General features: G+C 41.4%; 1 protein-coding gene across 1 annotated transcript in view; it reads right to left on the bottom strand.

The window, feature by feature from the left end:
- Window positions 1–12434, bottom strand: part of LOC139592661 (LIM domain-binding protein 2-like) — a 340648-nt gene that overhangs the window by 179343 nt on the left and 148871 nt on the right. The window contains exon 2 of the mRNA XM_071432729.1: window positions 8881–8956. Coding sequence (XP_071288830.1) covers window positions 8881–8956 — 76 coding nt within the window. The remainder of the gene's footprint in view (window positions 1–8880; window positions 8957–12434) is intronic.

Here is a 12434-nt window from a genome sequence, read left to right as displayed (position 1 = left end):
AGCTTAGCCTGTATAAAATAAGCAAATTCTTTCAGTAATGGTTAATAAATTGAAATTTGCATTCTGCAATTATTTGTAAGAATAAAACTCCACTGATCAAACATTCACAGAAAAGCATAAAGAGCACGAACACAGCCAAAGCAAATTCACTGCTAAACTCAAGTGAATTGTCACGGAAATTTTTCATGTAGTATTTGTTGCACTCAGGTAATGAACATTTACCCAGTGTGTTGGCTTTTCATGTCCCATTATTCATGCCAACACATTCATTAAAATGGGCCTATGCTATTTAACATAATCAGCAGTGTGCATAGGTGTGGCCTTCAAAGAGTTATTACCACAGTTTACAGGCATGCTGTTCATAAATACAAGCAGAACCCCAGTCACTGCAAAATGCCAAGCTTCCCAAAAAACATATGGTAATTTTTGCTGTGTAAAATGGATAGATGCACTATACAATGCATAACTGCATCACATTATATCTGAACTTCTAATTGCTGGAAATGATACTTCAAATCACATCATCAACATTATTACCTAATTACCCTAAGGGTTAACTGATATTCCAGTGATTAAGTCTAGGTAGAAGCAATAGAATTATTGTGTTGCCTTTATCCACTACAGCAAAAGGTATGAATGCAACTGCACCTCTCAAGTCCATCAGAGATTCTGTGAGATTCTGTGAAACTGAGATACTGTGAAGATTCTGTGAATGTTTTCAACATCTTGGTATGGAGAAAAAAGGTGGATAAATGAGTGCCAAAAGGAAGGAGGTCCCTCTTGCAACATACTGAACAACAAGAATTATTTTCATTTGCTCTAAAGGAACTATTATGTAGCAATTCTTTTCCTTTCACATCATCGTGATGCGAGATAGAGTAACATGGTAACATTTTAAGTACTCAAACCAGCTACAAGAACTATGGAAGATGGTGAGTGGCATTAATCTGAAAAGGCAAGTTACTATTAGAATGTGGGGGAGTAAAACACAGTTGTAGGCATTCTCCACTGTCAAATGACCCATGCATGAGATTTTTGTAAACTGCAGGGATTAAACACAGCATTCTAGGTGCAAGGTATTTCATCTTCCCTTTTTCCACTTATTAAGGGTTGTCCTGGTTGCAAAGCTAGAGGCCTGGTTGCAAACCACCTCATCCTGGAGCAAGTCTAGTCCACAGAAGATGGTTAGAAATGCTGGTGCTGACTACCTTCCTAAGGAATGATGTGTGCTGAAGATGCCTCAGCATAAGAAGAAATAAAATGAAAAAGTTTCACTCTATTTTCCTGTTTACTGAGCATTTTTCTCTGTTCATGTAACTATTGTATTTAAAGATTTAGAAGATTTCTTTTTTGTATAATGTAGTTATTAATATCTCAGAAATCTATTTGTAACCTGCTCTAGGACAGATGGCAGCTATTTGTCTGATAAAATTCTCTGCTAATGGCTGAGGCAAAACTACACAACTGGAAGAAAAATCACAATAAGGTACATAAAATACTTCAAATGCACAATGTGCTCTAAGTCATAATTTTCTCAATTTACTACTTTAGAAAATAACCTAATAAAAATGTAGTTAGGGGAAAACCAAATGTTTGAAAGTCCAAAAAGAAAGTCAAAATAGTCCACTGCACATGTAATGTAAGACTGCACATATTAATACTCAAACATGGTCAATTGTTTTTTCCAGGTACTTAGTTTTTCAAGAATAAGCAAAGTGGATCTATGATTCAATCTATTCTTGAGTCTGCTTTAATCAGGGGGTTCCAAATATGATGACTTTTTCACACACATAATGTGTCTTTGTACTTTGAATGCAACAGATAAGGTCATTCAGCCAGGCAATTCTTTTTGGATGTTATAGTCTGCAGCTAGCAGTTGGGTAAAATGCATGGGATCTAGACAGATATTGAATCTGCTTTATGTGAGCAACCTGATGTCAAAACTATCCTGAGGTTAGATTTCTCCCTCCCCTTTTTAATACACATACAAATGATGTTCCTGCTCAGCTAACTATGCTTGGCAAGCTTAGAACCAGGGAAGATGGATATCAACAGGTACTGCAGATCACATATGACAGATTTACAGCAACATTCCAGTTCATTAGGTGCTCCAAAGGATGCAAACTATTTGGTTTGCAGCTGACCCAGCAGTAGATTTAAGCACATTTAGAAACCTACATAAAGCTGTGGGCTTTACTGCATCAGTTCTGAGTTTGCCATTCTGCTCTGGATAAGCACCTGAATGTGAATATTGACAAGAGAACGACCTCAGGGAGAAATTCTAGTGTGATACTTTTATTTTGGCTCTAGTTCAACCCAAAACCACTACAATCCAAACCATCTGTGAGTCTGTGATTCAAGTCTGTATGCTGAGGATGGGTACAGCCCCTGGCCAGAAGCTTCAACATGGGCATGCCTCCTTGACAACACTGCAGAAACACCAAGGTGATGCCAAGATGACCTGAGTCTGACAGAGAGGACAGCCTGTGGCTGTAAAATATATGGCCTTTGCAAAGACTCCTCAGGACCAACAACTCTTGAATCCTGAAGAGGTAATAGGTTTAGAAACACACTGAGTTCTACTTCATGTCTAGCTCTGAAAAGGTCTCATTTTTCCAGAGCAGTTGGTTTTTCACTAACCTTTTAAAGCATGCAAGTACTGGAGATGTTTCCAGAGGTATCAGCTGTTCTCAAACTGAGGTTCAAGTTCTGCAGATGGTCTAGCCAATTCCCTGTTACCTCAGAAGTACCAAGTGGACTACTCAGCCTAGATCAATAATTTTCAGGTTTTAGTTTAGTAGGGCGTGGCTGTCAACCACAATGTGATAGAAACAGTATTCTGACCATAAATTGCCTTCTCTCTGAAATTCTGACAGTAACCAAACACAGAAAGAATGTACCAGGGAAAAGAAAGGTGCAGGCTTTGGGGAAAAGATTTTAGCCAGGGGTTTGGTGACGTTTCTTCCACTACTAATTTTGTGTAATAAATAGGACCATTGAGAACTGGCCAACAGGTCCTGCCCTACCACAGCCCTTTTTTGGAGACTAATCGTCAGCCTCTTTGGGGCAACCTTGTTCATGCCACAATCACAACTGAAGGCATCAAGTAGCCCAGCAACAACTTCTGGAAAAGAGTACCTGGCAAAAGTGGGGATCTATCCTGACCTGTTTACACAGCACAGTGCAGGGAAGAAGGCTCTTCTCGGGGAGGAAACAACTGAACAAAGAACCAGCATGGTTGAAATGCGTGTTTATAGTAGATGTGCAACTTCTAGCAAAGGGATGCAAAAAAAATACCATTTGAAGTAAGAAGTCCAGCTAAAAAATACTGCAAAGAGTTTAGCAATCTTATCCCTTTTCAAACAAAGAAAATGCATATACAAAACCCAAATTATTTTCTTTTTTATCTGATCTTGCAATCTTACTGCAGGCGAAACTCCAGCTTAAATAATAGCACAGGACTGGCTCCTTGTTATGATCTCTATTTTGTTCTTTCTCACTAACCAACAGCTTCTATTTTTGAGACTGGATCTGCATAGTAAATCTTGTTTACATCAGGGAAAACCGAAGTTTAGGGGTTTTTCTAAGTGGATTTATGGCTTAACGAGTAAAGAAAAAAAAAAGAAGAGTTGAAAAGGTTTCTTTATAGAAAATGATCTAGTAAGCATCAGAATAATTGCAAACAAGACCCATTCTTACACTTTTGCAGTGACTCTTTCTCCACCCTCACCAGCCCCTACCCCCAAATGCAGCATGCTTGCAGTTTCCCTTCTATTATATGACTTTTTTGGGGGGGAGGGTGGGCAGGAGCAGCAAGATATCCCTGATCGTAAGCTAAGGATCAACATGTAAAGGAAGTGGAGTCTTTTTTTTCTCCCCTGGCCTCATAAGAATTGTTAGTTTGCAACAATTTTAATTGAAAGCAGCTGCAACTGAAATTTTTTTAACGGATAGAAAACATGTATGAAATAAAAGAAAATCAGTAAAAAGAGCCTTGAATCCATTCTGAAGTCAGCGTCTGCCTAAAGGCATTCCAGGGTTTTCTTTTAACACTGACCTTTTAGTTTCAGCAAAGCATGGTTCATAAGTACTCTCAAAACACTTTACTCATGTTCCTAGAATTGCTAAGTATTAATATATTTGTGGGTGAAAGAGTATTTTCTCAAAATTACTTTAAAACAGAAGTTTATGTGTTTTCCCCTCAAAAAAACAAACTCATTGGACAAACTCAGACTTATGTACACAATATGAGAGATCTGTTTGCCATACTAAGTTGCTAGGCGAACAAATGTGATGTCACAACATAGATTTTTATGACTAATCTATTAAAAATGCATCAGGAAGAAGAAGATTATTTCATCAGATAGCAATGTGAGAAAGAAAAATAAGAGACTTTCATTAAACTGCAAAAAATTTGTTTTGCTTTGATTTGCATTAAATATTTGGTTGCGTATGAATGTCTGTGTAAGCTTCCAGTTCATTTAGCAGCTTTTAAATAATCATAACATCCTCCTTTATTTTCCTTTTAATTTTCTTTATATATTTTTCCATCATGAAATCTTTGTTAAATTCACTATACAGTTTAATAGGAGTTTAATATCATTTGATTAAGCTGATTGTCTTTAAAATAAATATGCTACTAATCAAGGTCTCTAGTCACCCTTAAAAACACTGCTCCCTTAGCCAGAGGGAAAGCTGTGTGTTGCATCCAATGGTGATGTAAAGCATAATCTCTTGTAGTGACAGAGAGAGATACAGGTGAATTTAATGTATTGTGATACACAAAAGTTCTAACAATACAGGGGACTTGCTACACTTCCTTGATTACTGACAATAAAGCAACGCCTCAAACTTTAAGCTGTCAGCAACTTTAAGCGATCTATTCACAGCACTCTGTAATGTTACTGAATAATTATATACAAGATATAATCACCTTTTTTTCTTTTAAGTGTAAGCAGTTTCAAATGATTAAAAATTAGAACAGAAAAGGATTTACAACATCAAAGAGGAAAAGAGGTGCCTTTTTAAACATCAAGTTTTATGAAACACCGAGACATTTACTTGTTGTGTATTGCTACCTAGAACTTCAGAAAGTGCTGATTATGCCACAACAGGATTCCTTTCTTGAAATGTTAAACTAACACAGATATAAAAAAATTAAGATAAACCAAGTATGAGTGAATGGGAATGAAATCCTGAAAACCACACACAGAGCAAGGAAACAGCTGCATTTTGTTTAACCAGAAGTTAATCAACTATGAGAGAAGTAAGCAAGATTTATCTTTATATCTGCCAGAGATTATTAAACATTTAAATATTCATTTTACTTCTTAAATAGGGATTGTTGATGCATTACAAAATGGCAGTGGATGCTCCCAAAGTATTATTAAGAAAGCATGTATTAATTTAGAAAAAAGTATTACCACATTAGATTTCTTTGAGCAACTTTTAAGGAAGGTTCAGTTTTCCTGTAGACTGTTTAGTTACTCAGACTCCCTAATTTACTTTAGATCACATAAGAATTAGCTAGGTGGTGGACTTTTGCCAGTACTTACATCATAAAACCACCCCCTGCCTGGGTGTGATTGGAATTCTTCGCCTAAGACTGACCCTGAATTTAAAAAGGCAGTTGTAGGTTCTGTCTGAGGAGCCCATAAAGTTATAAGAAGTTTGGAGAGCAAAAGTTTGCACGTCTAGCACAAGCTAAAGCTGCTAATTCTTTACTTTCATGACTTCCATTTCTTCCTAAAGAAAACAGGAACAACAAAGATAGCTACGCTGCATCTAAATGACCTTTCTTTATCACTGTGTACTTTGTCTGCTTAATACACCGAGCACATCCCTCACACTGACTGTTATTCCCTTCCACCCAGTGCTGACAGAAACTGGAGTGGAAGCAGTGGATTCCTCAGGAAGGGTCCCCAGGCACTGAGCCCTTTTGAGAACACTTCTACCTCCCCCAACCATCGACCCTGCTGCTGGGAGAGCAGGAGCAGGAATGGCCTGTGGTGGATTCCCCAATGGTGCTTCTACCAGCTCATTGCCTTTTTTTTTTTTTTTTTAAGTAATTTCTCACCTACCTGCAAGCTTTGGAGCACTACAATGGGAAGGGAGAGGAGAAAACAGATAGACATGACATATAGATGCTCCTTTCACAGGCTCTCCATCCATCCTCTGTACAAATTTACTAAATTATGTATGTTTTGCTCTGCCTTGGAACTTCCACCTCTGCAAGGGACACTAGAGAATCTGGCTCTACAGGTTATTAAGAACATTTTTATGTTTTATGAAACCAGAAAAATCCCAAAGGCTTTCCATGGATATATTTGGGATAAAGGCTATAGTTTCCCATTTTTTTAATGCATCCTCATTTGCCACTGTCCCTCTGCACAAGTTGGGTCCATGTGGAATCTGCCAGCTTGCTACCCCCAGTCTTTTGGAGAGTTTCTTTGTAATTCCTTTCGCCTTAAGCTGCTTTGCCTGTGCTCACCTACCCCCTGGGGCTCACAGAGCACAAGCAGCCTCCTTCAGAGACCAGTGCCTACATTATTCCAAAGACTGCCTGAAGAGAAACGTTCATGCAGCAAGCCTGTATCACCCACAGCACAAGCACATTCCTTCCATGACATACGAGGCTCTGGATTCAAAAAATTCAGAGCTAGTTGTACATGCTCCAGAAGCCTTCACCTACCAATCCCAAACATGTTTGGAAGTGCATAAAATAAATGTGAAACTTCCACTTTCTGACCTGCCCAAAAAGCCAGAATAATTCTTTACAGACTGTCCACACCTAGTCACTCTAGTGTCCCAGGAAATAAGTTTAATATTTTTGTTTGTTTATTATGGAGATGTTTCCATAGGAAGATGAATGAGATGAACTGAAGTTAGCTAAAAAACACATTTCAATGAACAACAATGCTTACAGCACAGAGCTCATAAACTGAAAAAACAGAGAACCAGAATGTAAACACTGAACAATCACAAAGCAAAAGAATTTTTATTCTGAGCAAATAAAAGAAATGCTGGAGCATAAGGCCTTCATTAACTAAATACTGACTGTCAAAGTAAAATGCTGCTGAAACCTAGCAAGGCACTCCTAACAAGAAAGGGTGGGTTATTGCTTTTTGCCCACAACAATCCATCTGAATCTGCGCAGCAAAAATTACAATTAAAAGTGCTGAAGTTTAATTCATCACACCTCCGCAATGAAGGAAGGGAAAGATGTTTCACAAGTCCCTCAAAAACTTTTCTAGTGTAACGTCCATAAAGGAGCTAAAATCAGGAACTGGTCAAGTATTAAAAGTACCACTAAAATAATATGTAAAAAGGCTAAGTTAGCACTGACAGCTTTTAGAGCAGGTTGTATGTAAAACCCTGAAGAAATCACTCAGTGATACATATTTGCTCTTTTCACTTGAAAAAGTCTATAAATTATGACATGAATATGTACAGGAATGTAAGGAACAGAGTTGCAAGACAGTAACAAACAAGCAGCAGCAAACAAACCCTCATTCTAAATGGCAGTAACCCTCTGCAGCCAACAACTTAGGGCAAAACTGACAGACACTTGCCATGATTTTGGGAGCAAAGAGCTGCTTGGAGTTTTTAGCCAGCACAAAGTGTACCACCAATTGCTCCCCAGCAACGTTTCAAGGCTGGCAGTGGTAACAGGGATAGAAAAGCAGCTACCCCGTGGCGGTGCCCAATCAGAAAGCAGGTCACATCTCGTTAGCTGTATCATATACATTAAACGTCACAGATTCTCCATGGCTTAGCTGACAATTCAGGCATGTGTGTTTTATTTTATGATAACCTCATGTTACATTAAAGAATCACAATACGACAAACAGACCAACCTGAGATCCTTCACCACGCTGTGTGTCACAAACCTGGCATTTGGCACTACATAAAGCCATTTACTAGATAAGATTCATACTTTTAAAAAGTCTTTTCAGGGCACCACTAATAGACTACTATGAAAAATTGCAGCACCAAGAATGTTTGCTGCACAAACACAGACACATGGACAGAAATGCAGCCTGATTCACTTTCACTTCATTAGACTTGAAAAGTGTGCTTTCCTTAACCATGTAAATAACAAGATGCAGCCCCCAGTATTTCTTTTTTTTTTTTTTTTTTTTTTTTAATGACAAAAGCATTTCCCCCTCTCATTCAGTATGTTCTTTGCAGTGGCTGATCTGGATTTCGAAGCCAGGGTAGGTATATAAACCACTAACACATTTTACAAAGCATAACCAACAGTGAATGTAGTTTACATTACTGGGTACTTTTGACAGCTATATGATAAAGTAGTGAACTGACCATCTCTCTTGCTAAAAGCAACAGCATTCTAAATGTAAACACAAATTTCTCTTGTCAGTTGTCCCAAACATGTGTTCTTTAAGAGTAGCCTAGGAATAAGTTTCTAAAACTCCTCTCTCTTTTTCAGTTATCATCCATTTTTCATTTTAATGAGTTCACACAACAAAACCCAAATGTTCGTCTCTCCCCCTAAACCTGCAACATTCCAGAATTAATTTTGTGCAAAAGCCGAAGCAATACTTCACAATATTATAGCTGCAAATGCCAGCAGGACGGATCCTGAACAAACAACACACCAAGGCAAAGAAATTTCCTGAGACCGGCGTTATAATCAATCCTGAAGTGCTGTACTGTAATTTCATGATTTCAGCCTAAGCTGGTATCTCCTTAAAGAGTTGCTCTGCGTGGACACATAATGAGGGATTCCCCAATTAAACTACTAAATTAATTAGGGTTCATGCCTGCATATACTCTACTGTCTAGTGGGACGCTTCAGCTGGAATTCGGGCTGAAACCAACCACGGTCCATGCACAGGAAAACAAGGCTGGGGGACTTACCTCCGTCCGCGACTGCAGCCTCTTGTTCATTTCATATATTCGGTACTCTGGTTGCACCATGTATGGTGTGTGTCTCCTATAAAATGGGCCAAAAGGAGAAGAATAGAAAGGGTCATGTGGTGTGCTGGACATCTTGCCTGCTTGCAGAGATTCAAGCTACACAGAGTATCATCAACATCCATACAGAGCACATGGGCTGTGTGTTCTTCACAGTACAAAGTAGCGGCGCGCACACACACACACACATCCAGGCTGCACGCACTGGCTGGGGACTGCTGTGGGAGCCCGCTCCGGCGGAGACGGGCGGGGGGTGGGGGGAGCGGGAGCGCTCAGGCTCCAGACACGGAGCGGGAGGCTGGATAGCTTCAGGCACCGCCGCTCGGTTTTAAAGCAGCAGTTTCTGGAGGGGTCATTTCCTGTCCGCGCTGCCGACTAGTTCAGAAATGCCATCCCCCCCTCCCCGCCTGGCAGAGGTGCGGGTTGGGGTTCGCTGTCCCCCCGCAGGCCCCCGCCGGAGCCGCGGCGGGCTCGTTAGCATATAGGTGGTTTAAAAGCTGCCTGAGCCAATCACCCCGCGGGTAATGTCAGAAATGTGATTACTACAAAATACATAAACACAGGCCACGGCCATCCCGCCGCGGGCAGCGCCGCTTCCCCCGCGCCCGACGGCTCCCGCAGCGCCCGCTGCCCGCCCGGGGCCGCCGCTCCGCGCTGCCCGGGCCGGGGCCGCACCCGGGGCACGGCACGGCACAAAGAAATAGCCCCGCACGCCACACTTCACACAATGGAGAGAGCACTCGGGTGCCAGCCGCAGGAACCTCCAGGAAAATGGGAAAGCACAAAGGGGCGGGTGGCAGAGCGGGACCCCCGGACAAGCAGCGGCAGTGCCCTTCGGCGGGGGTCAGCCCAACACAAACGGGGCGTTCTGGACGCCGCTGTCCGGCGTGGAGGCGTCGGCAGCTAGGTGGGAGACTGCTCCCAGATTTGGGGATCATTGCTGGGCATTAATCCAGCAGCGGTTAGAGAGCGCTGCCAGTGAATAGCTGACATTCGGGAGGGGGGTCCCGAGGGAGGAGGGGAGGGCAAGGGGAGGAGATCACCCCTCGGAGGTGAGGGATGAACTTTATCTGTTGAATCATACTTGCAGGAAAGTGCTGGGAGCGGACACCACGTGAACGAAAAGTCCTAAAAATATAGAATAAACAAAATGGGCTCATGTACTCCATGGGAAAGTGCCAGGTCTAGGAGGGGAGCCTTCATATTACCTGTAGGAAAAGTCCTCGAAGCACAGACTGTGTCCTCATACACAGCTGTATGTATCAGGCATTATTTACAGTACTGAATAAATGTAAAAACAACAATAAACAGCGCTGAATTAATCTCTCATGTAAATTCATTCAAGCAAATGGAACCACTCTAGGAACAGATTTAGTTAACTAATATGATTAAGAGAATAACAATGAGCTGCAGCCACAACGGTTCTCAGTCGGAGTGCTCTGCATGAGCGCTGCGGGATCGCCCATTTCACAGATGGGGAAATCAAGGCACACGCCATTACTTTTTCTAAATTTTTGTAATAATCCCAAAAAATATTTGAGCATGGTATGGCTTTACCCACTGTCAAAAATTTAATTTAAATCTGACTGAATGTAGGAATATTTTAAGAGATATTTGAGAAATTCTAGTTTTCACTGGCATCTGGCTAATTCTGGAAAGTCTGACCTCTCTTTTCAGGATAAAATATGACATTTCATACTTCATATTCTACTGGCCACTGATCAGAATCATAATTTATCTTTCCCCTACCAGTAGTTGTTCAGCAAAACTATTTCTGAATGTTCTTATGGAATAACAGTTTCCATAAGAAGTGACGTATTGAGCTGTTTTTGTAGACTTCCCACAGCTTCTGTCACTAAACACAGAGACAACAGATAATACATGAGGAATGTCACTTCTCTCTTTAAGAGCACCCCAGCTATGTAGCAATACTACACTGCCACTCCAGTACCATTACTGGAGGTGCTGAGTTTAATAAATAGCATGTGCAACATTTGGCTCAGCAGTGCTGCAGTGACTGTGGCAGTGTTCTGCCAGGGCTTGCTGACCCCATGAAAACCCTGTAGCATGGCTACACACCTACGAGAAAACTTCTCTGCATCCACCTTGTTATCCAAAAGATCGCAGCAAGGCTACCTTAAAACTTAAACCCAAAATGACCAGAAAAAATTGAGTTACAGCATTAATAAACACAGTATTTATAACCAAAGTACGACATACTTTTAAAAACGTCAAAAAAACCCAACCAAAAATGTGCCAAGTTATGGATTTTACCTTCTTTGCAAAGCAAATCCAAAATATAATATGTTTGCCTAAGAAAGGACACACTGCTCTCTGTAATTAAAATGGTGGAATTTTGCATAGCTTGTAAGCTATTTCTGTTTTAAGGGCTTTTTGATTAAGCTAAAATTCACTGTTTCACTGAAGTTAAACATGGCAATTATATTAGTATTTTTATTTTGGCTGAGGTGGTGGGAAAGGAAGGAGCAGTAGAATTTGCTTTCATGAGTAGAAACCCCAGATACTCCCCTCAACCCCCTTATAAGAGCTTCTGTGTATGGGTCTAGCACAAAGCAAAAATATGCAGTGATATTTTAATAATTCCCATTGATTAACTGGCAAATTATCCCACACCTACAGCCCACCAGCAAGAACCAAGTCCCAGGGTAGGAGCCTGCTAATTACAGGCTCCGGCAGCTCTTCCAGTTGCCTGTTATCATCTAGACTAGTGTGATGTGCAGAGCAGTAAAACAGAAGGCAAAATCAAAGGAACATAAAGTTACAGGGATCCTGACAGTGTCATCTCGATTCCCACTTGGATCTGCCGCCTTTTAAGTTTTGTGTGTGCTCTGGGGGCGTGGGTTAGGGGGCATGCAGCCAGCCCCACTGCCTGGGCTGCTCCAAAGCCCCTGAACCACTGGCATCAAGCTGATACCCAAAGTGGCCCTGGGGTCAAAGGCAAATATCTGGCCCAAGATTTAGGGCAGTCAATATATTCCTTAATCTGGAAAACAAGTTTAATGAGAGCAGAGGAAAAAAAGAGGTGGAGGAAAACTAGAGGAAGAGTCTTCCCAGATCTGAACATGAGTCTATTCCTGTGCCTGTGCATAGGCATGGCTACCAACAGATGAGGAAACCATGTGCAGAGTTGTCTTTAGGTGGGTGTATGCACATGCAAATCCTGCTGCACCTCCGAGTGGTGAGACTTACACCAGTACCTGGAGGCCAGGAAGGAAGTGCTGGGACACATCCTTGGTTCCCCAGTCCCCAAACCTGCACAGTGCATTGGCTTACCCCAACGCTGCCTGGATGCTGCACATGAGCACGAAACAAGGCACCAGAGCAGAGAGGGACCAGGACACAGGCTTGTGATTCCCAGCTGGCTGGAAGTGTGCCATTAGACCCACCAGCCGACACAGAGCCATGTTTTGTGTCCCTCTAGCGAGGCACTCACCACCACATCGTCCCTCGGCACCCCAAAGGAGGGCTGGGATAAT

This window comes from Agelaius tricolor, unplaced genomic scaffold (genome assembly GCF_023055355.1).
Source record: "Agelaius tricolor isolate 1412-34295 unplaced genomic scaffold, bAgeTri1.0.p SCAF_8, whole genome shotgun sequence".
NCBI classification, from domain to species: Eukaryota; Metazoa; Chordata; class Aves; order Passeriformes; family Icteridae; genus Agelaius; species Agelaius tricolor.
The sequence above is the reverse complement of the archived record's forward strand: the minus strand, read 5'-3'. Positions and strand labels throughout refer to the sequence as shown.